The sequence below is a fragment of the Panicum virgatum genome, chromosome 1N (assembly GCF_016808335.1).
Source record: "Panicum virgatum strain AP13 chromosome 1N, P.virgatum_v5, whole genome shotgun sequence".
Classification (NCBI taxonomy): Eukaryota; Viridiplantae; Streptophyta; class Magnoliopsida; order Poales; family Poaceae; genus Panicum; species Panicum virgatum.
In genome coordinates, this window is record NC_053145.1 from 66,626,957 (window position 1) to 66,650,853 (window position 23,897).

General features: G+C 47.1%; 1 protein-coding gene across 4 annotated transcripts; it reads left to right on the plus strand.

Moving 5' to 3' along the window:
• The first annotated feature begins 35 nt into the window (after nucleotides 1-35).
• On the plus strand, nucleotides 36-22,211 carry LOC120657719. Of its 4 annotated transcripts, none has more exons than XM_039936139.1 (18): nucleotides 55-344; nucleotides 1,106-1,225; nucleotides 2,013-2,131; nucleotides 2,309-2,354; nucleotides 2,580-2,652; nucleotides 2,746-2,803; nucleotides 3,137-3,232; nucleotides 3,360-3,477; nucleotides 4,022-4,288; nucleotides 4,843-4,944; nucleotides 10,435-10,792; nucleotides 10,881-10,994; nucleotides 11,331-11,962; nucleotides 12,238-12,431; nucleotides 12,961-13,183; nucleotides 13,422-13,541; nucleotides 17,552-18,319; nucleotides 18,768-22,211. In XM_039936139.1, exons 1-18 carry the CDS (start codon nucleotides 138-140, stop codon nucleotides 21,849-21,851), a joined length of 6,699 nt encoding a protein of 2,232 aa, XP_039792073.1. In that variant the 5' UTR covers nucleotides 55-137; the 3' UTR covers nucleotides 21,852-22,211. The 4 variants fall into 4 exon arrangements, with proteins under 4 accessions (XP_039792075.1, XP_039792073.1, XP_039792074.1 ...); XM_039936138.1 differs by having other exon boundaries at nucleotides 82-344; nucleotides 17,549-18,319; XM_039936141.1 differs by lacking the exon at nucleotides 1,106-1,225 and having other exon boundaries at nucleotides 36-344.
• Nucleotides 22,212-23,897: the final 1,686 nt, after the last annotated feature.

Genomic DNA, 23,897 nt, shown 5'->3' on the forward strand with positions numbered 1-23,897 from the left:
CACGGCTTTAGTGTAATCTAGTAACGGTTAGTGGTAGGACAGAGAGGCAGAGACATACGGACGGGGATTAGTACACCCCCCACCAGTCTGACGAGCTCGACCTCACCGGGGGTCCGCATCCACCACCGCCCCCCGCGATGGCTACCCCGCGCTCCTCCCACCACCTCTCCGCCGCCGCCGCGGCTGCGGCCGCTGGGGTATCCTACCCCCCGCCGCTGCCCCCCACGCCGCCCAGCGCCCCGCCCGACATGGGCGCTGGCGGCGCTGCCAAGCAGATCGTCGACTCCCTCCTCGCCCGCTTCCTCCCGCTCGCCCGCCGCCGCATCGAGACCGCGCAGGCACAGGTCAGCCGCCCCCTCTCTTATTCCTCCATCATCGCATTCCACGGCTTCATTTCCCACCACCTCATGGCATGGATTCCAGATCGCTTTGCAACCTACCATTGTTGCTGTCTAGGTTTCTAGGTTTCGGTCTATGTGCATGTCCAAATGCCCAATTCTAAATTCTAGTTCTCAAACGGCTACTTCCCACCATTTTGGGATTTTTGATTCTACATCATGTCATTCTTCATTCCGCTGTTGACGGCCCCATGCATGTCACGTGCTTCTCTACAATCGATCCGTTTCTGCCGGTGGAGGAGCAGGAGCGACCCTTAATGGAGGGCAGTCAGGATAAAAATGTTGCAACTGAATGCCAGAAAAGAATTTTTAGGCTTCATGTTGATGCCAGAGAACGCTTACAATTGGCCACAGTTCTCTGGGAATGATATTGTTTCTGTCAACTTTTCAAACACTCTGAAGCTTTCCTTAATTTGGCCTGCCCAATACTCAGCTGTGAAGACGGATCACTCAACCGCAATGTCTGCCCTCTCAACCTTTTTCACTGGGCATGCTGGTTGGGTTTTGTGAGAGACCCTGCACCTGCTCACTGTTATGACTGAACTAGCCAACTCCAGATCAATGTGCCGTGGTACTTGCCCCTCACAGTAGAAGGCAATATTCACTCACGAAATGCACCCGCCCATCCACCTCTAACCACTCCTCGTCATCTGCCCTAAACTCCTCACTTAACCATCTCCTGTCATTTGTCCTAAACTCCTTTCCAGGGACACCATGGGCAACCTTGCTGCAAACATATTCACTGCGTTCGGCTGGTCTCCAGCCCTCCAGCGCTACAGTATTTCCCTCTCACATCCCTCCAGCTCCAGCCTTCAGCCACCAGCCAGGTAACAGTGTTTTTCTCTCACAGCACTCCAGCTCCAGCCTCCAGCTCCAGCCTGCCGAACGCAGTGATTGTAAATACTGTCTTCTTTTCTGTAAATATTGTCTTTTTTTTTTGCTGTGAGGTATAATACGCTGATAGCCAATAATGCAATTAGGGATCAAATCTTTTTGTAGATTCTGTTGGATTTTCCTTCAACATGTGTCAAATATCTGTCCAAGATTAGTATTCTTGTCCATTGGTGCTCTACTAAAGGTTTTAATCTTTTATTTTGTCAAAATGTCCCCATTACCTTCTGGTGGCTTATGGTAGGTTTCACCTGTAGCCTATGTTTGTTAGGTTTTTCCTGCTGGAAAAGCTTAATGGGGTACTGATCTTGATATGCACATCCATTTAGAGGCACATTATCTTAGCTAAATGCCAGATGTGCTCAATTCATTTAGGGAGTGACCTATTGCATCAACTTAACATGGCTGACCAGCTCCTTAAAGAACTTTGTATACATTGGAATATCTGCTTAAGTGGTTAACTTCTATCAAAGAGTCTTGATATGTACATCTATTACACCATTTTCTTATAGCAGGAGGGGGATCAAGATTGCAAGATGGGCAGAACCTTAATCTAGTCATAACTTGCATATGTGGCTGGTTAGCTTGATGTAGCATTGTTTCATCTAGGCATGCAGTTACCAGCCATATGATTATGATGTCAAATTATACTCGGTGTGTTATCAGGTACGGCACTGTATGTAAAACACAAACTATACTTAATTCTAATTTTGAAAATAACAGGATGGGCAATACCTCCGGCCATCAGATCCAAGCTATGAGCAAGTATTGGATTCTCTCGCCATGGTTGCTAGACACACACCTTTACCACTTTTGGAAGCTCTTCTTCGGTGGAGAGAGAGGTATGCTGAGTGAACTATCCTGAAAACTCCAACCTTATAATATTAGGTTCTGATTATTCCACATTTAGCTTTGTTTCTTACTGCTTAGGCTTTTCAAGAAACTGTTGTGCTAACCCTAGAAAACACTTTGCAGTCCTTTACTTTTTTACTGAAATGTTGTTCATAACTGTTTGGCAGTGAATCACCAAAAGGTGCCCATGATGCATCAACATACCAAAAGAAGGTTTGTCATTGATGGACCATATACTTTCATAATAAGGATAATTTTCTTTCCTACTATCATTCGTTTATATAAAATAAAAAAAAACAGTAGACACACATTCTGTAAATTAGCATAACTGCAAGTCTGCAAGCAGTCACTGGAAGTACTTTTCACTGTTATTATAGCAATTGCATTGCGTTGTTAGTTTGTTACCAAATCTTATATCCGTCTTTTGTCCTTATTCAGCTTGCTGTTGAGTGCATATTCTGTTCAGCCTGCATTCGATTTGCCGAGTACTGTCCGCAAGAGGGCATAACAGGTTGCTAGTTTTTCTATTTTTTCTTCTTGATTTTCTTTGCAGACTTACTTTTCAAAGTAGTTGACTGAGTTCTTGCACTTTAATTCTGCGTAGAGAAACTTTGGATTGGCCTGGAAAGTTTCGTATTTGATTGGCTAATTAACGCAGACAGGTAAGGTTTTACTGCCTTTGTTAACATGTTTCTTGTATGGTAAAAGTAGACACATCTAACACTACAGTTTTTATTTGTGCATTGCCCTAAAAAAGTTTGTATATGTGCATTCATAAGCCCAACTTTATCCTGACATTTCATTAAAATAAAAAAATGTTAGTTGCATAATAAATGTTTGCTGTCTTATTTCAACAACATCCACCCATGTTTTGAGTCCTGTCATTTTGTTTGTTTTTCTTTTTCTTTTAATTAAGGGTTAATTGCCAGCCAGAGTTTATGTACTTGTGTTCTTGTGAAGCTGATTTTGTCCCCTACCTTCTATACTTTCTGCAGGGTTGTCAGCCAAGTAGATTATCCTTCATTGGTTGATTTGCGGGGTCTGCTCTTAGATCTTGTTGCGCAGCTTTTAGGGGCTTTATCTCGGATAAGGTATGCTTCTTACATTCTTGACTTCCATGGATAAGGAGGAGGGAGATGCTTATATGACTGAAATATCACATGAAAGCTGTTGCATCGTGTCTAAGTTACTGAGATCTACGATGTTTTATTCGTACAGGTTCAGTTCGGTGACAGAAAAGTTTTTCATCGAGCTTAATACACGGCGTATTGATTCACCTGCTCTTAGAAGTGAGACACTCAGCATAATTAACGGGATGCGCTACCTTAAATTGGGGGTATGATATGCAAAAGCAAAACAGCTCCAGTGCTATATAATTTCATATTTGGTATTTGTTGATAAGGAATTGATTAAGAATCAAAGTGCACATCTGTATTTTTCTTGGCCCCCTCTCACATATAGACTGTTAAAATTCTGGTTGCTATTGCGCTACTGTGCTCCAAGTCCAAGCTAATTTTCCAGTCTCCATGGACCAAATTGTTAGAATATTCATGCAAACGATAATCCTAGGGAACTAGTTTAATGATTGATGTTGTGGTTTACTTAGATGCATCGAATGATCTATGCCGCTATTTATGTACACCCAATCAATAAATTATGCAGTCTTAATTTCAATATAATAATAAGTCATTTGCTTATATGAGTATGAAGATTGGTTACCTGTTCACTTCCTCATCTTTGAATTAATGTTTGTTGGATAAAATGTCCATACGGCATGCCTGTGCACTTCAGAGTTATGGCTAGGTATGAGAAATGTATTTCTGTTTTGTAGAGAGGTATATACAACATTTTGTTTCCTGCAATTAATTTACGTTTTTCAGGTGAAGACAGAGGGTGGGCTGAATGCTTCTGTATCCTTCATTGCAAAAGCAAATCCTCTAAATCGTCCTCCCAACAAAAGAAAGAGTGAACTGCAACACGCTTTATGCAATATGCTCTCAAGTATACTTGCCCCACTTGCAGAGGGTGGAAAAAACCATTGGCCTCCACTTGGTGTAGAACCTGCATTGTCGCTTTGGTATGATGCTGTCGCGCGAATAAGGGTCCAGCTCATGTATTGGATGGATAAGCAGAGCAAACATGTTGCTGTAAGTAGATGAAATGAAACTAGTTATACACTAAGTATTTGCATCTTTATGAACAGTATTTATCAACTCTACTTATTTAGTCTGGTTGTTGCCGTTCTCTTCGGAAGGCCCTGAAAATGTTCATATTGTTATTGTTTTTTTGCAAGAGTAAACAGTCATATTGTTTGTGTCTCTTGAATTGGATAAACGATCAAATTCCATGCATGAACCTAAGCATTTTCTGAAACATTTAATTTCATACCTAGAACTCAGTAAATGAATCATGCTTCACAACTATTTGATGTGATAATGTAAAGCTGGGGTCTGGCTTACTTTGAACTTATTGCATTCTTCACTATTGGGAAGCACGGTGAATTGAATGTCACAATGATGAAATATTGTGAAAATGATTTGTAAAGTTGAGCATATTAACAAGCTTTAGTAATTTATGTCCATATTTGAATTATTCAGCAAGTGCTATGCTATATGCAAAGGCCCAAAGCAACAAGCTCCTCACCTTTTCTCTTATTGTTTTGGTAATACTATTAATAAACAATGCTGAATCTTTATTCCAGGTTGGTTTTCCACTGGTTACTCTTCTACTTTGTCTTGGTGATGCCAATACATTCAACTCTAATTTTTCCCAGCATATGGAGATCCTGTATAAGTATCTCAAGGTGATTTCTTTTCCTGCAGAGATGTGATATGATATGTGTTGGTGTATAGATTCAGGCCCATCTAGGCCCATGTACAGACTACTATATTGCCCACCCTTCTAGGGTTTGGAGGAATACATTGAGTTAATTCCCTCTAGCATGGTATCTAGCCTTCTCCCTCTTACATTGAGTTAATTCCCTCTAGCATGGTATCTAGCCTTCTCCCTCTCCCTCCCTCCCTCTAGCCGCTGGCGCCACCTGCCGCCGGCGCCATGGCCGCCCGGCCGCCGCCCCTCTCCTCCTTCCCTGCCCTCTCCTCCTTCCCTGCGCCCGGCGAGCCGGCCGCGTGGCCTCACCGGCCGCCCGGACCCGCCGCCGCCGCCGCCCTGGCCATCCTCGGGCCCGGACCCGCCGCCGCCGCCGCAGGGGCCGCGAGCGCCGCGGACGCCGCCGCCGTGGGGGCCGCAGGGGCCGCGGATGCCGCCACTGCGGGTGCCGGGGGCACCGCTCTGCCACCATCGCCGCCCTTCCTCCTCCCTGGATTGGGCTCGGCATGTCCCCCGCGGATGCGCCGTTCGCCGCCACTGCCTTCCGCGGGAAGCAGATCGTTGCCGGAGCTGCTACGGCCGACGCTGCTCTCGCCGCGGCCCTCCTTGCTGCCAAGTCCAAGGCTGCGGCGGCTCAGGAGCGGGTCCGCGCGGCTGCCCTCGCTTGGGAGCGCAAGCGCTCCGCGGCCGATGCTCTCGCTCGCCGGGTCGCTGAGGCGGAGCACTACATCCTCCTCACCGGCCAGCAGCCCGCCGTCCCCTTCACCGAGCACGCCTCCTCTTCCCACCAGGCTCCGCCCTCGGGTTCTGGACCCCGGCTCGACCCGACCGATCCCATGGTCGCCCAGCTCCACCTTCAGGCCGCCGGCGTCCAGAACATCAAGGCCCTGGTCGCCGTCCTCCTCGACCCTACGTCCTCCTCCTACGGGCGCTGGCGGGACCAGGTCCTCCTCGCCCTTAGCTGCTACGCCCTCGACGACCACGTCCTCCTCGACACGCCGGTTGAGGCGTGGGACGTTGTGTGGCTGCGCCTCGACAGCATCGCCATGTCCTGGATCTTTGGGACCATCTCCCTAGATCGTCAGGACATCGTCAGGACTCACGGCGGCACCGCGCGATAGGCCTGGCTGGCGCTCGAGGGGCAGTTCCTCGGCAACACCGAGTTCCGCGCTCTCCAGCTCGACACCACCTTCCGCACCTTAGAGCAGGGGGGCCTCTCCGTTGGTGAGTTCTGCAGGAGGATGAAGGGCATGTCTGATGCTCTTCACGACCTCAGGTGCCCGGTACCTGATCGGGTCTTGGTGCTCAATGTCCTGCGGGGTCTCAACTCCACCTATGACCACCCGCAGACATGGATCACCCGCCAGAGGCCCTTCCCCTCCTTCCTGCAGGTCCGGGACGACCTCGTTCTCGAGATCACCAGGGGTCCTGCGACCGACTCGTCCTCCACCACGCTCGTGGCTGCTCCACCGGCCTCCTTTGCCTCGCCAGCCACCTCCCTCCTTGGTGCTCCTCCCACAGGGCAGCCCGGGGGTTGGGGGGGTCGTGGTGGACGTCGTCGGGGGGGGGGGGGGGGGCGTGGTGGTGGTGGTACTGGTGGCCCTGCTTCTGGTGGTGCCGGTACTGGTGGTGATTCTGGTGGGGGCCGTCGGGGCACGCCGACTCTGGCTCCTACTCCCGCTCCTGCCCTTGCCCCTGCCCCTGGAGGTATGCCCTGGCCATCCTTCGGCAACCCATGGTCAGGGCGCATCTCGATGTGGTCGTTCCAAGGTCGAGGGGGGGCTGTCGCTCACAGCCCCAGCCGGCGGCCCTGCTCCCCTGTTCGCGCCGTCTTGGACTCCACCCACTCAGCCCAGCCAACCACCGACTGGGCGGGGGGGGGGGGGGGGTGGGACCAGGCCGCGCTGGCGCAGTCCTTCAGCACCATGGGGCTGACACCGCCGGTCAGCACCGAGTGGATCGCCGACTCGGGTGCCTCCTTCCACACCACCCCTGATGCCGGTATCCTCTCTTCTGTCCGATTCCCACATCCCTCTTGTTCTTCTTCCATCATGGTTGGCGATGGGTCTTGTCTTCCTGTCACCGCCGTGGGTTCTGCTCCTGCTTCTTTCCATTCGCCATTTTACTGCTGACAATTCATGTTCCATCGAATTTGACTCCTCTGGTCTTACTGTGAAGGATTCGGCTTTCCGGCGTCCGCTCCTCCGATGTGACAGCTCGGGGCCCCTTTACACCCTTCGTCTTCCTGCTTCCGCTGCTCCGCCTTCGACTTCTTCTTCGTCTGCTACCTTTGCCGCGACGTCGTCTTCCACCACCTGGCACCGCCAGCTTGGTCACCCCGGCCGCGGCGTTTTGGCTCAGCTTAGTCGTAGTACCGATGTTTCTTGTACTAGAGCTCCTGTTGAGCACCTCTGTCATGCGTGCTAGCTTGGTTGTCATGTTAGACTTGTTTTTTGTTCATCTTCGCATGCAACACATGCTTTTGATCTTGTTCACTGTGACCTGTGAACTTCTCCTGTACCCAGCATTTCTGGTTATAAATACTATCTGGTGGTGGTTGATGATTTCTCTCATTACTCTTGGACTTTTCCTTTGCGCGCCAAGTCTGAGACCTTTCCCACTCTCCTCCACTTCTTTGCCTGGGTGTCCACTCAGTTCGACCTCACCATTAAGGCCGTCCAGTGTGACAACGGGCGTGAGTTCGACAACACCACCTCCCGTTCTTTCTTTCTCTCTCGGGGTGTTCAGCTGCGCATATCTTGTCCGTATACCTCTCCCCAGAACGGCAAGGCTGAGCGGATGATTCGCACAACGAACGACGTCATGCGCACCCTTCTGATCCAGGCCTCTCTGCCTCCCCGTTTCTGGGCTGAGGGTCTCCACACCGCCACCTACTTGCTCAACCGCCTTCTATCCATGGCTTCCCCTGCTCCCACTCCACACCACGCTCTTTTTGGTACCCCTCATCGCTACGACCACCTTCGTGTCTTCGGGCGTGCATATTATCCTAACATCTCCGCCGCTGCTCCTCACATGTTGGCGCCCCGCTCGACTTGTGTGTTTCTTGGTTACTCCCCTGACCACAAGGGGTACCGATGCTTTGACCTCACTTCTCGCCGGGTCCTTATCTCCTGACACGACATGTTTGACGAGTTGGATTTCCCCTACTCCACCTCCTCTACACCTTCACCTGACCCCGAGTTGGAGTCCCTGTTTTCGCCTGACCCGGTGGTTCAGCCATCTTTGTCTGTCTGTCCTTTCTCTGTAGGTTTTCCTGGTACACCGGCACCGCCTCCGGTGATCTTTGCTGCGCCTCGCGAGGCCCCGGTACCTTCTATCGCGCCACGCGCGGTCCCGGTGTCTCCTGTCGCGCCACGCGCGGCCCTGGTGCCTCCTCCTGCGCCTGCGCGCTACGCTCAGCTGGTGCAGGTTTACCGACGTCGTTCGGTGCCGACGCCGACTCCGGCAACGGAGGCTCCAGCGTCGCCGCCGCCACTTCCACCGGAGCCGTCGCCGCTGCCACCTCCACCGTCTCGCTCTCGTGTCGAGCCGGTGGTGTAGCACCCGCCCGTCATCCATCGGGACCCTGGTCATATTCATCCCATGGTGACTCGGCGGATGGCTTCTCAGCCCGCGACTCTCTCCGCCACCGAGGGAGAGCCGCGGATCTCTCCGGTACCCTCTTCTGTCCGCGACGCCCTGGCGGATCCTCACTGGCGTCGCGTGATGGAAGAGGAGTACGCGGCTCTTCTTGCCAACCAGACGTGGGACCTCGTGTCGCGTCTGTCTGGTTGCAATGTGGTCACTGGCAAGTGGATCTGGACGCATAAGCGTCGGGCTGATGGCACCCTGGATCGCTACAAGGCTCGCTGGGTTCTCCGGGGTTTCACCCAGCGGTCTGGTGTGGACTATGATGAGACCTTCAGTCCAGTGGTGAAACCTGCTACAGTGCGCACGATCCTCTCGCTCTCTCTCTCTCGCTCTTGGCCTACGCACCAGCTGGATGTGAAGAATGCGTTTCTCCATGGCACTATCAGAGACAGTCTACTGTTCTCAGCTAGCGGGATTTGTGGACTCCAGTCGTCCGAACATGGTCTACCAGCTCAACAAGTCTCTCTATGGTCTGAAGCAGGCTCCTCGGGCTTGGTATTCTCGGTTCGCCACGTTCTTGCTAATATTGGGGTTCACTGAGGCCAAGTCTGACACTTCTCTGTTCATCTACCGCCGTGGGGATGAGACTGCCTACCTGCTGCTCTATGTTGATAACATTGTGCTCACAGCCTCCAGTCAGCAGTTGCTTCAGCACATCATCTCTCTGCAGCAGGAGTTTGCTATGAAGGATTTTGGTCAGCTCCATCACTTCTTGGGTGTTACTGTTGAGCCTCGCCCGTCTGACCTTCTCCTTCACCAGCGGCAGTATGCACTTGATATTCTGGAGCGGGCTGAGATGACTGATTGCAAGCCATGCTCCACTCCTGTCGATACTCAGGCGAAGCTGTCTGCTGCTCTGGGTGATCCCATGGCTGATCCTACTGCCTTCCGGAGTCTTGCTGGAGCCTTGCAGTACCTCACTTTCACTAGACCGGACCTTACATATGCCGTTCAGCAGGTCAGCCTTCATATGCATGATCCCCGGGAGTCACATCTTGCTGCGCTGAAGCGTCTACTTCGCTACGTCCGTGGCACTGTTGACTTCGGCCTGGTTATTCACCGATCTCCCTCTGCTGAGCTGGTTGTCTACACCGACGCTGACTGGGTTGGCTATCCGGACACTCGTCGCTCAACCTTGTCTCCTGGTCGTCCAAGCGGCAGCCGGTTGTCTCCCGCTTCAGTGCCGAGGCGGAGTACCGTGCTGTCTTCGACAGCTCTTGGCGGAGCTCCATAGCCCGCTCGCCAAGAGCACGCTCGTCTACTGCGACAACGTCAGCGTCGTGTATCTCTCCACCAATCCCGTTCAGCATCAGCGGACGAAGCATGTGGAGATCGACTTGCACTTCGTTCGCGACCGGGTCGCTATCGGCGATGTTCGGGTCCTCCATGTCCCGACCACCTCCTAGTTTGCCGACATCTTCACCAATGGTCTCTCCTCCTCGACTTTCTCGGAGTTCCGCTCCAGCCTCAACGTACCAGGTGGCTAGTTGTGGCTGCAGGGGGGGTGTTGTCCCTGTGTGTGCTTTCTTTGTTCTCCAGTCTTGAACTCCGCTGCGCCGGTAGTTCAGACTGCGGGGGTGTTGGTGTATAGAATCAGGCCCATCTAGGCCCATGTACATACTACTATATTACCCACCCTTCTAGGATTTGGAGGAATACAGTTAATTCCCTCTAGCAATATGGTCCCAAGAACAATTTCATGTTACGATATCAGAATATTTTATTTTCCATGTTTCTGATCGCAGAAACCTAATATTCTTCCTTTCCTTTGTGACGCTTTTGGAATAATTCTAATTTATTCATTATTATGCAGGACAAGAATCATCGATCAATGGCATTGGATTGTCTGCATCGATTAGTAAAATTCTATTTAAATGTTTATGCGGATTACCAACCGCGAAATCATGTTTGGGATTGTTTAGACAGTGTTACCTCTCAATTACTGACTGTTTTGAAGAAAGGCTTGCTAACTCAAGATGTGCAGCACGATAAACTTGTTGAGTTCTGTGTGACCTTAGCTCAGAGCAATCTGGATTTTGCAATGAATCATATGATACTGGAATTGTTAAAACCAGATAGTTTAAGTGAAGCAAAGGTTGTTGGTCTTAGGGCTTTGCTCGAGATTGTTGTTTCTCCAGCAAATCAACAAGTTGGCTTGGATCTTCTTCAAGGTAACCTGGCACCGGGGTAGTTTTGTTTTGTTTAGCTTTAGTTGTTATCTGAAAAATATGGTAAGTGTATTTTGTTCTCAAATTTCAGTGAATGGTATTGGGCACTATATTCCAAAGGTGAAGTCAGCAATCGAGTTAATATTAAGGTCTTGCAACAAGGCATATAGCCTAGCACTTCTCACATCATCAAAGGCTACAATAGGTATGCTGCTACATCTCATTATATATAACCATGTTTGAATTATTCAGCAAGTGCTGCTGTTATTCTTTTTTTTTTCTCAAACACACAGGAGAACTGTGTGTCATTTTATTAAGAAGGAGAGAAACATGGGTACAAGTAGAAAAAGGAAAAAAACTCAGCACACACCAATGCACCCAAACAACCACTCACACCCCTCTCACACACCCCTACTCTCTATTTATTTGGATAACACTTGGAAATTGTTGTATTAATTGTAAAAGATGGGAGGAATTATGTATTAGTTGTTTGTCACTTTCCTGTTTACTCTGTGATCTCTAATATTTTTTTACTTTTCAGACAATGTAACAAAGGACAAATCTCAGGGATCACTCTTCAGGTCTGTGCTTAAATGTATCCCGCACTTGATAGAAGAGGTGGGCCGTAATGATAAAATGACTGACATTATACCTCAGCATGGCATAAGTATTGACCCTGGTGTTCGTGAAGAAGCGGTGCAAGTATTGAACAGGATTGTACGATTTCTACCTAACCGTAGGTTTGCTGTGTTGAAAGGAATGGCTAATTTTATTCTAAAACTTCCCGATGAATTTCCTCTTTTAATTCAAACATCACTTGGACGTCTGGTGGAGCTGATGCGGTTGTGGAGAGTGTGCCTATCTGAGGAAGTTTTGGCAAAAGACATGCAAAATACGAGGCGCTCTAGTATAGGAGGTGATGCATTACAGAGGTCTCCTTTTCATAGGCCCAGGGATGTATCTGAATTTCGTGCCTCAGAAATGGATGCAGTTGGCCTTGTGTTTCTCAGTTCAGCTGATGTTCAAATACGGCTCACTGCCTTGGAGTTACTGCGATGTGTTCGAGCTCTGAAAAATGATCTCAGGGATTACTCGGCAAATGAATGGGGTGACAATAAACTGAAACTTGAACCAGAACCAATATTTATTATTGACATCATAGAGGAAAACGGGGTGAGTTTTATATATATATATATTACGTGGAATTTTCTGGATGTTAATTTCTTTTGAGTTGCTAGAAGACTTGTTTGGAATTTCAAAATTTCTTAGGAAAATATGCACAAAAGTTTCTCTTGCATCCAAGGCTTCCATGGAGTTACTATATTCCTGTGAGCCTAAAGATTTTATTGGCACAAGTGTTGTCATCAAACTTTTCTTCTTTTTTTTTTCAATCCCTGATCACACAAGAGAGGATACCGCAACGTAAAGTTGTCTTTATTAATACACAGGAAGACATTGTTCAGAGCTGTTATTGGGATCCAGGGCGGCCTTATGATCTAAGACGTGAAATGGACCCTATTCCTTTGGACGTGACTCTTCAATCCATTTTGGAGAGTCTAGATAAAAGTAGATGGGCACGCTACCTCAGTGAAATCGTGAAATATGCTGCTGAACTTTGCCCTAGCTCTGTGCAGGATGCAAGGTAAGAACTATGTTTTTATTGGATTTTTTGCATGCATAATTCTATATGGTAAATGCTACTTCATATTTATTTCCTTCCAAGGTCAACTGACCTTATGTTATGGGGTTCAATTAGGCATTGCTTTTCTCGCAATCTGGTGTACTAAATAGTTGAGTTCGAAAACTAGTAGTTACATCTTGGGCAGAAGCTCAGAATATGACCATGATGACCTGGTGCCATGGTAGGTACTGATGCAAAGTTGGCTGAGGGTCTAATATAATCAATGGAATGGATATACACAGCATTGTCTTGTTTTTACTAGTGATTTGTTTTGTTTTGACTTTGGAGATTATAGTTTTCTAAAATCAGCTGCACTCTTTCTTTCAGAACTAATCATTTATCCTTTAAAATTATTACTTTGTATTTTTTGAGAACTGATTGGCACTTGCTCATTCCATAGAAACTCTATTTTCTGCATTGATTTGATAATTTGATTGTGTGAAGAGCTATATTTGGGGTATCTTATTAACTTTACTATAAAACTCCTCAGATTAGAGGTTATTAGGAGACTCGTACAGATTACTCCTGTCGAACTTGGTGGAAAGGCTCAGCAATCACAAGATACTGAAACTAAACTTGACCAATGGTTGATATATGCCATGTTTGCATGCTCTTGTCCACCTGATAATAGAGAAGAACTTCCCCTCAAACCAGCAAGAGAAGTTTTCCATATGATTTTTCCGTCACTGCGTCATGGTTCAGAAGGATATGCAGTAAGTTAATGCAATGATTAATTTTGCATGCACTTATCCTGCCTTTGCATATTACTGCAGTTTGTTCTTTCTCGTCCTTCCTAACAATATTCTTTGTTTGACTGCCGCAATAGTTCTGCTGTGCAGAGAACTGCTAATAAATATGCACTTTCAGCATCTTCTACAATTTGATTAGTGAGTACTGCATATATGCTTAGAAATTGTTATTTCCCCTTTTGGATGATTTCTGTGGCTGCAGCTTGCTGCTGCATCTGCCCTTGGTCACTCGCATTTAGAAGTATGTGAAACGATGTTTGGTGAGCTGACAGCTTTTCTTGAGGAGTTGTCATCAGAAACAGAAGGAAAACCTAAATGGAAGGTACATTGGCTTAACTTTCTTCTAGAAGTCAGTATATTAGTGAAATTCATTTAACTAATCAGGTATGAATGTTTATTTGGCCTCCTTTCAAGGGAGGTAATATGTTTCATAGACTGGCACGCACACATGTAAGCACGGGCACACTTATGAGAAAGTGGCCAGCAGATCTTGAGATTTACAAAGTCGATGGGCATGTCACCTACTGTGGCTTGATTAGCCTTTTGCTTATCTGTCATCCGAATCAATAATTCCTCTACAAGCTCACAACCTCTTCGTCTATCTATCTTTATGTGCCTAGAGTCTCTAGCATAAGCCGCCGCTACCTTTGAATCCCACTTATTTTTTCTCCCTGCTTTCCTTGTGCAGCCTTTTCCCTCTTTATCCAGGCTTTTGCCTAGTTTTTTTTCTCGAACGCACAGGCTAGTTGTCTGACTTACATTTTCTAGATTTAGAGCTTCCTTGGTTTGTGTCCATGGTGGGGTAGACTTGGACAAATATTGTGAACTAAAGGGGTTTGTATCGTCCTCAATATTATTGAAGTGGTTGCAAATCTTTTAGGGGGATAAAAATACAAATCAAGTAGAGCTAGCATGAGATGTTAAAATGTAAATATAGCTTCTCACTATATCATATACTGGAAAGTAAAACAAAAAGCAATTACTTTCTCATCATATCTCTTATCTACTAATCTCTCTTTTTTCATTTCATTTTTAAACTTGTACATACGTATTAATAAAAAGCACAATGTGGTCGCCTCTATTAAAGACGTGTCTCTTGGTACCTCGTTGAATTCTTGTATCCGAAACCACCCTTGAGCCCAATGACCGATGAACAAAGATACTGCGTGCTATAAATGTGCTACGGACCAAATCATTGTATGATAGCGGGAAGAACTAGCTACTCGCCCTCCCTCTGGAAGCTTTGCCTGCTTTAGGTTCTTGTTGCATGACTACAATTGATGATACGTCTAGGTAGTTATAGCCATCTCCTTGACAAAAGATGCTAAACAATTGCAACAAACCAATCTATTCTTTACAAACTTCCCTAACAACCAAATGTAAACAAATTAATGATAATTATTTGCGGCTGGTTGCTGTAGCTGCAGAACTGGTAGTCCTAGGCCAGGGCTGGCCCCACTTTCCACAACACTTCACCTCCCCTTGAAGACAAATCGAGCTGTGTTTGATAGCTACGCTGAAGACCTTGGTCGCACTCCATTGGAGGAAGGTTACTATGTTGAAACTGATCATGCCATGAAGCTAGTGTCATCAGTAATGTTGTGTGGGCCTTTGGTTTTATTGATGGTGGTGGGGGTGAACGAATGAGCTGTGTGAGGGAACCTTTGGCACCATTGAACACAGCAACACTGAACAACACCTCCTTCATGTCAACACTTGTGCCCGTGTCAACGCAGGGCTGCACCTCCTGGCAATTGTTATCCATGTTGTGCACAAGCAAGATTTGATTTTCCTTCACATGGACGTTTGCCATATCAGTCTTGCTTATTATGGCTATAGATGCATGTTATGGTAGCAGGACCATGCTCAGGCCCACCAGTGCGGCGCCAAGGACATGGGCGTACTATTCCTGTGGTTACTGCTGCGCGTGATTGGTGGCACGGATTAGATTAGATTGGTGTTATTCAGTTTGTTTGGAAATATGGCTATAGATGCATGTTATGGTAGCGGGACCATGCTCAGGCCCACCAGCGCGGCGCCAAGGATATATGCGTACTATTCCTGTGGTTACTGCTGTGCGTGATTGGTGCCACGGATTAGATTAGATTGGTGTTATTCAGTTTGTTAGGAAAGAGATAATTATATTGATTTGCAGGTTTGGTTAGGATATTTTGCTTAGGGGTCAAGTCGTCTCTGTATAAGAGACACCATTGTATCAGTTGGGACCAAGCATTCCCTAAAAGCAGTCGGAGCCTCCAGTCCAGAGGGTGACTAGGACTAGTCGGTTTTTCCTGGTATCCCTACCAAATCTGCATCAAATGATGTAGGTGCGCTTTAGGAGGACGTATATTAACCATTTTTTTTCTTTATCATGTGAGGCTATAACAACAAATAAAAGAACACTTTTTTCGTTCCTAACACAACAAAATAACAACAACAACATAGCCTTTTTTCCCAAGCAAGTTGGGGTAGGCTAGAGATGAAACCCAAAAGAAATAAAGGTCATGGTTCAGGCATATTGATAGCTAGTCTCCAAGCGCTCCTATCCAAAGTTATCTCTTTAGAGATATTCCAATCCTTAAGGTCTCTCTTAACCGACTCATCCCAAGTCAGTTTAGGTCTACTTCTACCCCTCTTTACATTATCGGATCGCTCAAGAACCCCACTACGCACCGGCGCCTCAGGAGACCTCCGTTGGACATGTCCAAACCATCTCAGCCGATGTTGGGTAAGTTTCTCCTCAATTGGTGCCACCCCGACCCTATCCCGAATAGCTTCGTTTCGGACTCTATCCCTCCTTGTGTGCCCGCAAAACCACCGCAACATTCGCATCTCTGCTACACTCAGTTGCTGGACATGTCTTTTTGTAGGCCAACATTCAGCACCGTATAACATCGCCGGGCGAATTGCTGTCCTATAGAACTTGCCTTTTAGCTTTTGTGGCTCTCTTTTGTCACAAAGGATGCCAGAAGCTTGACGCCATTTCAACCAGCCAGCTGAAATTTTATGCTTAACATCTTCATCAATGTCGCCATCCTTTTGTAGCACCGATCCTAAATACCGAAAAGTATCTTTCTAGGCCACCACTTGTCCATCTAGACTAACGTCTCCCCCCTCATGCCTAGTCACGCTGAAATCACATATCATGTACTCGGTCTTGGTCCTATTAAGTCTAAACCCTTTCGGCTCTAACGTGCGTCTCCACAGCTCTAACTTCCTATTAACCCCTGCCCTACTCTCGTCAACTAGCACCACATCATCAGCAAAGAGCATACACCAAGGGATCTCACCTTGTATATCTCTTGTGACCTCATCCAGCACTAAAGCAAATAAATAAGGGCTCAAAGCTGACCCCTGGTGTAGGCCTATGTTAATAGGAAAGTCAGTGGTGTCGCCATCACATGTCCGGACAAACGTCGTTGCATCCTTGTACATATCCTTGATGAGGGTAATGTACTTAGTTGGGACTTTGTGTTTCTTCAAGGCCCACCACATGACATTTCTCGGTACTTTGTCATACGCCTTCTCGAGGTCAATAAAGACCATGTGCAAGTCCTTCTTCTGCTCCCTATATCTCTCCATCAATTGTCGTATTAAGATAATCGCCTCCATGGTTGACCTTCCAGGCATGAACCCAAACTGCCTTTGGGTCACACTTGTCACTCTTCTTAGGCGATGCTCGATAACCCTCTCCCAGAGCTTCATCGTATGAGTCATCAGCTTAATCCCACGGTAGTTAGTACAACTTTGAACATCGCCCTTGTTTTTGAAGATAGGTACTAATATACTTCTCCATTCTTCCGGCATCTTGTTTGACCGAAAAATGAGGTTAAAAAGATTAGTCAACCATACTATTGCTCTGTCACTTAGGCATCTCCACACCTCAATGGGGATACCATCAGGTCCCATCGCTTTACCTCCCTTCATCCTCTTCAAAGCCTCCCCGATCTCTACCTCCTGAATTCTCCTCACAAAGCGTCTGTTGGTATCGTCAAAAGAGTCATCTAACTCAAGGGTAGGGCCCTTACTGTCCCCATTAAACAACTTGTCGAAGTACTCTCTCCATCTATCCCTGATCTCCTCATCCTTCACTAACACAACAAAATAGGAGCACTAATTTTTGAGTGATAATGTCAGCTTAAACTTGCATTGTAACTTGTATGGTACTCATATTTCTGACGAATGTTGTTGCTTGAGAAGGCACATTGCCACTTGTGAATTAAATTGACAAAAACAATAATCCTATGCTCATCTCTTCAAATCATGTTGATGAAGATTATAGGCACAGTTATTCAGTACTCTCTATCTGATGTCTTGCGTTTGGTTCAGCAGAATCCTAGGTCCCGTCGTGAGGACCTGCGCACTCATGTTGCAAACATACACCGAATGATAGCTGAGAAGGTTTGGCCTGGGATGCTTAGTCGGAAAACTGTACTCCGTTCGCACTTCATAAAGTTCATTGAAGAAACATATCGCCAAATCACCATGTCATTGCCTGATAGCTTTCAAGACTTGCAGCCTCTGCGATATGCATTAGCATCTGTCCTGAGATATCTAGCACCAGAGTTTATTGATTCGAAATCTGAGCGGTTTGACAACAGAATGCGTAAGAGGCTTTTTGATCTTCTCCTTACCTGGAGCGAGGATTCTGGTAGTTCATGGGGAATGGATAGCAGCAGCGACTATCGCCGTGAAATTGAGCGATATAAAACTAGTCAACATACTAGGTCAAGGGAATCTCTTGACAAACTTGCATTTGACAGGGAAATGGCCGAGCAGTTGGAAGCTATTAACTGGGCTTCCATGAATGCCATTGCTTCATTGCTTTATGGGCCTTGTTTTGATGATAATGCAAGAAAGATGACTGGCCGGGTGATATCATGGATTAATAGTTTATTCATGGAACCATCTGCAAGGGCACCTTTTGGGCATTCACCGATTGATCCACGAACACCGTCATACTCAAAGCATACTGATGGAGGACGTTTTGGTGGGAGGGACAAACAGAAAACTAGCCACTTTCGAGTTCTCTTAGCAAAAACTGCACTGAAGAATATTTTGCAGACAAATTTGGACTTGTTTCCTGCTTGCATAGATCAGGTAAGCTTAACTTATGTTTCCTATGTCCACTTTCTGTATATATTAGGAGGTAGACTATATACACATTTGCAATGCTGTCCAAATCATATATTTCATGGAATAGTTACATTTGCTCTAAGAATTTTTTGCGCTAAAGTTTTCTTCTCAGACCAATGCATAAATTAGTTGCTTATCTAACCGCTTTACCCTGCACAAATGAGTTTGCACTAAAAGTTTTTTTTCTATCTTTGAACAGTGTTCTTTGTTTATTCTTTCTTATCTCCTCCAAGGAAGTTCTTTTCTTTTGGGCGAAACAGTCTTGGAGATTTTTGTTACTGTTGCAGTTTTCTCACTTTGATTGAAAAGTACACTGAGATGTTCTCAGTGACCTGGACATTATTCTGTTTATGTGTGTGTTCCACCCGCTGTTAAATTTTGACGGCGCTGATCTTTTATCAATAATTTGCAGTGCTACTCTCCAGATCCTCTAATAGCAGATGGCTATTTCAGTGTTCTGGCTGAAGTCTACATGCGTCAAGAGATTCCAAAATGTGAAATCCAGAGACTTGTGAGCTTGATCCTCTACAAGGTGGTTGATCAAACAAAACTTATCCGTGACAGTGCCCTCCAGATGTTGGAGACACTTTCTCTTCGTGAATGGGCTGAAGATGATACTGATGGTGTTGGGCATTACCGGGCTTCTGTTGTTGGCAACCTCCCGGATTCCTACCAACAATTCCAGTATAAGCTGTCCTCAAAGCTTGCCAAGGACCATCCTGAGCTCAGTGAGCATCTGTGTGAGGAAATAATGCAGCGCCAGCTTGATGCAGTGGACATCATTGCACAGCATCAGGTCCTTACTTGCATGGCTCCTTGGATAGAAAATCTCAACTTTCTGAGACTAAAGGAATCTGGCTGGAGTGAGAGGTTACTGAAGAGTCTTTATTATGTGACATGGAAACATGGCGATCAGTTTCCTGATGAGATTGAGAAACTTTGGAGCACTGTTGCAAGCAATACTCGCAATATCATCCCTGTTTTGAATTTCTTGATCACAAGAGGGATCGAGGACTGCGATGCCAATCCATCAGCAGAGATCACTGGTGCGTTTGCTACTTATTTTTCTGTTGCAAAGCGTGTCAGCCTATATCTTGCTAGAATTTGCCCACAACAGACCATTGATCACTTGGTCTGTGAGTTATCTCAGAGAATGCTCGAGGACAACGAGGAACCAGTCAGGCCTGGGAAGGTTGATGCCTCTGCAAATGTTGTACTGGAGTTTTCTCAAGGGCCTACTGCCTCTCAGGTTGCAACAGTCGTTGATAGTCAGCCTCACATGTCCCCCCTTCTTGTTCGTGGTTCCCTTGATGGTGCAGTCAGAAATGTCAGTGGAAACCTGAGCTGGCGGACATCTGCTGTCACTGGCCGAAGTGTGTCTGGCCCACTGAGCCCATTGGCTCCTGAGGTAAGCATTCCAAACCCCACAGCAGGCCGGTCAGGCCAGCTGCTTCCGGCACTAATGAATATGTCAGGGCCGTTGATGGGTGTCCGAAGCTCAGCTGGTAACCTGAGGAGCCGTCATGTTTCCAGAGATAGTGGTGACTACTACTTTGACACCCCAAACTCAACCGATGATATTTTGCATCAAGGGGGCAGTGGAGCTCATGGGATCAACGCAAATGAGCTCCAGTCGGCGTTGCAGGGGCACCAGCACTTGCTTTCGCGTGCTGACATAGCTTTGATTCTTCTGGCTGAAATTGCCTATGAGAATGATGAAGACTTTCGTGAAAATCTGCCTCTGTTGTTCCACGTCACATGCGTTTCAATGGATAGCTCAGAAGACATTGTGCTTGAGCATTGCCAGGACTTGCTTGTGAATCTCCTCTATTCACTTGCTGGCCGTCATCTTGAACTATATGAGGTTGAAAGTAGTGAGCGAGAGAACAAGCATCATGTGGTAAGCTTGATAAAATACATTCAGTCTAAAAGGGGCAGCCTGATGTGGGAGAATGAGGATCCTACCCTTGTCCGGACTGAACTTCCTAGTGCTTCGCTGTTATCAGCACTTGTGCAAAGCATGGTTAGTGCTATTTTCTTTCAGGGGGATCTTCGTGAAACTTGGGGTTCTGAAGCTCTTAAGTGGGCCATGGAGTGCACATCTCGCCATCTGGCTTGTCGATCGCACCAGATATATCGTGCATTACGTCCCAGTGTTAAAAGTGATAGCTGCGTATTGCTCCTGAGATGCATCCACAGATGCTTGGGTAATCCTGTTCCGGCTGTTCTAGGTTTTGCAATGGAGATATTGCTGACACTTCAAGTCATGGTGGAGAACATGGAGCCTGAGAAGGTTATACTTTACCCACAGCTCTTTTGGGGGTGTGTTGCGCTGATGCATACCGACTTTGTGCACATATATTGTCAGGTGCTTGAGTTGTTTTGCAGGGTAATTGATCGATTGACATTCCGTGACCGGACAACAGAAAATGTTTTGCTCTCAAGCATGCCACGTGATGAGTTTGACATCAATGGGTATACAAGTGACCTCCACAGGCTGGAGTCTAGAACCACTTCAGAGAGATTGCTATCGGTAACTGAGACTGGGAAGGTCCCTGCTTTCGAAGGCGTGCAGCCGCTGGTGCTGAAAGGGCTCATGTCCACTGTTAGCCATGGATCTGCAATTGAGGTGCTATCTAGGATCACGATACCTACATGTGATTCTATATTTGGGAGCCCTGAGACTAGGTTATTGATGCACATCACAGGCCTTCTTCCATGGCTTGGTTTGCAGCTAACGAAGGAAGTACAAGTACCTTCCCTTGGGTCAGCTTCGCCGCTGCAGGAGCAGAACCAGAAAGCTTACTATGTGGCGTCTAATATTTCAGTATGGTGTGGTGCCAAATCTTTGGATGATCTAGCTGAAGTGTTCAGAGCATATTCATACGGGGAGATCATGTCATTGGAAGATCTGTTTGCACGAGCTTCACCTGCAATATGTGCGGAGTGGTTCCCTAAGCACTCATCTTTGGCATTTGGGCACCTGCTGAGGCTCCTGGAGAGGGGGCCTTTGGATTACCAGCGAGTGGTTCTTTTGATGCTTAAATCGCTGCTGCAGCAAACCCCTGTGGATCCATCCCAGATACCCCAAGTGTATAATGTTGTGTCACAGCTAGTGGAGAGCACATTATGCTCAGAGGCGCTGAATGTGCTAGAGGCCCTATTGCGGAGCTGCAGCGGTGTGACTGGTGGGCAGAGCGAGGAAGCTGGGTTTGGTGAGAATGGGCATGGGGTCGGGGAGAAGGTTCTTCAGAGCATGCTGCTTCCTCAGTCATCTTTCAAGGCTAGGAGTGGACCACTTCAATATGCGGCTGGATCAGGATTCGGGTCTTTGATGGGTCAAGGTGGTGGAAGCGCCACAGATAGCGGGGTGGTGGCACGAGATGTGGCACTGCAGAACACCCGGCTGCTGCTTGGACGAGTTCTTGATACGTGCGCCCTTGGGCGTAAGAGGGATCACAAGCGCCTGGTGCCTTTTGTGGCAAACATCGTGTAGAATTATTAGCTGAGGTGTGTTGATGGATGCAGGCAAGCATTGTATTGTACAGCGAGGAGAGGAGAATGGGTGGTGGCTAAGAAAGATGGGATTGTTGTTTGGCATCATGGATGGAGATTGCTCGTAAGTGGGGCTGGTGCACAATCAGTTTTGAGTCTTGTTTGTCTGTGCAGCAGAGCAGCGGTGTGCAAGGTAGACTGGAGTCCAGTGTACAGTATGGGAATTATTTTTATATAGCTATTATTTTGTTTTGGTTAGAGATGCGGTGGTATGTAAATGGAAACCAATTATGAATCTTTCTCTGGTGTATTATATATTATGTGCTCCCGAACTAAAGGGACGGATGATGTTTACTGTTGATGCGTTGCCTGTGCTGTGCCGCTATTGTTTTATCTTATACGTCCAGTTGGGGTATCTACTGTGCAGCCAATCAACGAATAAGCCTACTTCCTCGTCCCTAAATAAGGCCCTGTTGAGTTCCCAAAATTCCTAAATAAGGCCTTGTTGAGTTCCCAAAATTTTTACAGTAACCATCATATTGAATCTTCGGATATATGCATGGAACATTAAATGTAGTTGAAAAAATAACTAATTACATAGTTCAACTGTAAATGACTAGACGAATCTTTTAAGTCTAATTAATCTATAATTGGATATTAATTATCAAATAACAATGAAAGTGCTACGGTACCCAAATCCAAAAAAAATTGCGAACTAACACCCTAACTGTCATCATTGGTGTGTGCTACAAGTTTGATTTGTAGAAAATATTTGCAAACATTAATATCTTCAAATAAATTTATTAAAAATTAGGTTCGAAAGTATTTCTAATGTTACTAATTATGTACCATAATGTTGGTACCCTGTAGCAGGGATACCCACTTTTACTGCAGCAAGGCAGGACCTGCGTAGTTGTCCATAGCTGCGCGGGAAAGACGGAGTAGCCAGGCCCCACAGGTCAGGCTCTTCCCTCACTAGGCCAACGGCCCCGGACCCGCTCCCCGCCTGGGGAAGGGTCCGGAGACGCCACATATCCCTAAAGAAGGGAAGCTCCGTGCTGATCGCCGAGGCCCGGACCCCCATAGGGGTCCGGGACCTCCTGCGCCCGTCCAGACTACCCTCACCATGTAGGGGTCCGGAACCGCCACGTGTCCCGAGGACGCGGGATCGTGCGCGAGTCTTCCGCAGGGGGACTCGCCCACCCACCGCATTTAATGTGGTGGACAAGGCGTGCTCTGTCGCCGCGGTATGTGAGACAGCCTTTGTCAGGCCTCGCTGAGCACCGCGTATTACCAAGAAGCACAGTGCAGCCGCCTGTGCCGCACCCGCGCAGAGCCCGCCTGCAGCATTAAATGGATACGACAGCACGGCACTTTTCCATCATGCCGCCTACGCCGCAAGCTACACCACCCGCTTAAGCAATGTGACGGGCGGTGCCACTAGCTACGACAGGCTCGACCTGACAGGACGACGCTAGGGCATGATGGACGAAGGGCTCCGGGAGCAGGCAAGGGAATCCAAGAGAGAGATCTCCTTTGCCTGCAACGCCATAATGTATGAACAATCCGTTATTTTATATTGCATCGTTGGACCCACCTGTCGGGGATCCAACAGCCGTGTACGCGCCCCCTTGAGATATAAAAGGGAGGTGCCCGCTGTGCACAGGACAATTAAGACAGACTCAAGCTCTCGCACCTTCTCACTCTCGTGGGAAGGCAATACAACACACAGTGGACGTAGGGTATTACGCTCCGGCGGCCCGAACCACTCTAAATCCTGCTGTGTTCCTCGTGTTCTTGAGTGAGATCGATCTAAGACTAGCTACCCCCTGAGTACACACCCTCTGGGCTAGGGCGGGTGCCTTCCGCCACCCGGCCGTGGTTTGCAGCACCACGACACATAAATATTAATATCTTTAATATATATTTAGTCAAAGTTGTTTCTTGGAAAGTGAAACCATAGTTTTTTTTTACGAAACGGGAGGGGGAGCTCTCTACTAATTATATATATTAAATAAAGTAAACAAAAGAGCTACAATGTTTCAAG

Bases quoted from the DNA above. Each gene is read 5' to 3' on its own strand.
- LOC120657719 (XM_039936138.1), top strand. From the start codon at position 138: ATGGCTACCCCGCGCTCCTCCCACCACCTCTCCGCCGCCGCCGCGGCT. The intron at 12,432-12,960 runs GTAAGAACTATG...AAAACTCCTCAG, and splicing joins AGCTCTGTGCAGGATGCAAG to ATTAGAGGTTATTAGGAGAC. The intron at 18,320-18,767 runs GTAAGCTTAACT...AATAATTTGCAG, and splicing joins TTCCTGCTTGCATAGATCAG to TGCTACTCTCCAGATCCTCT.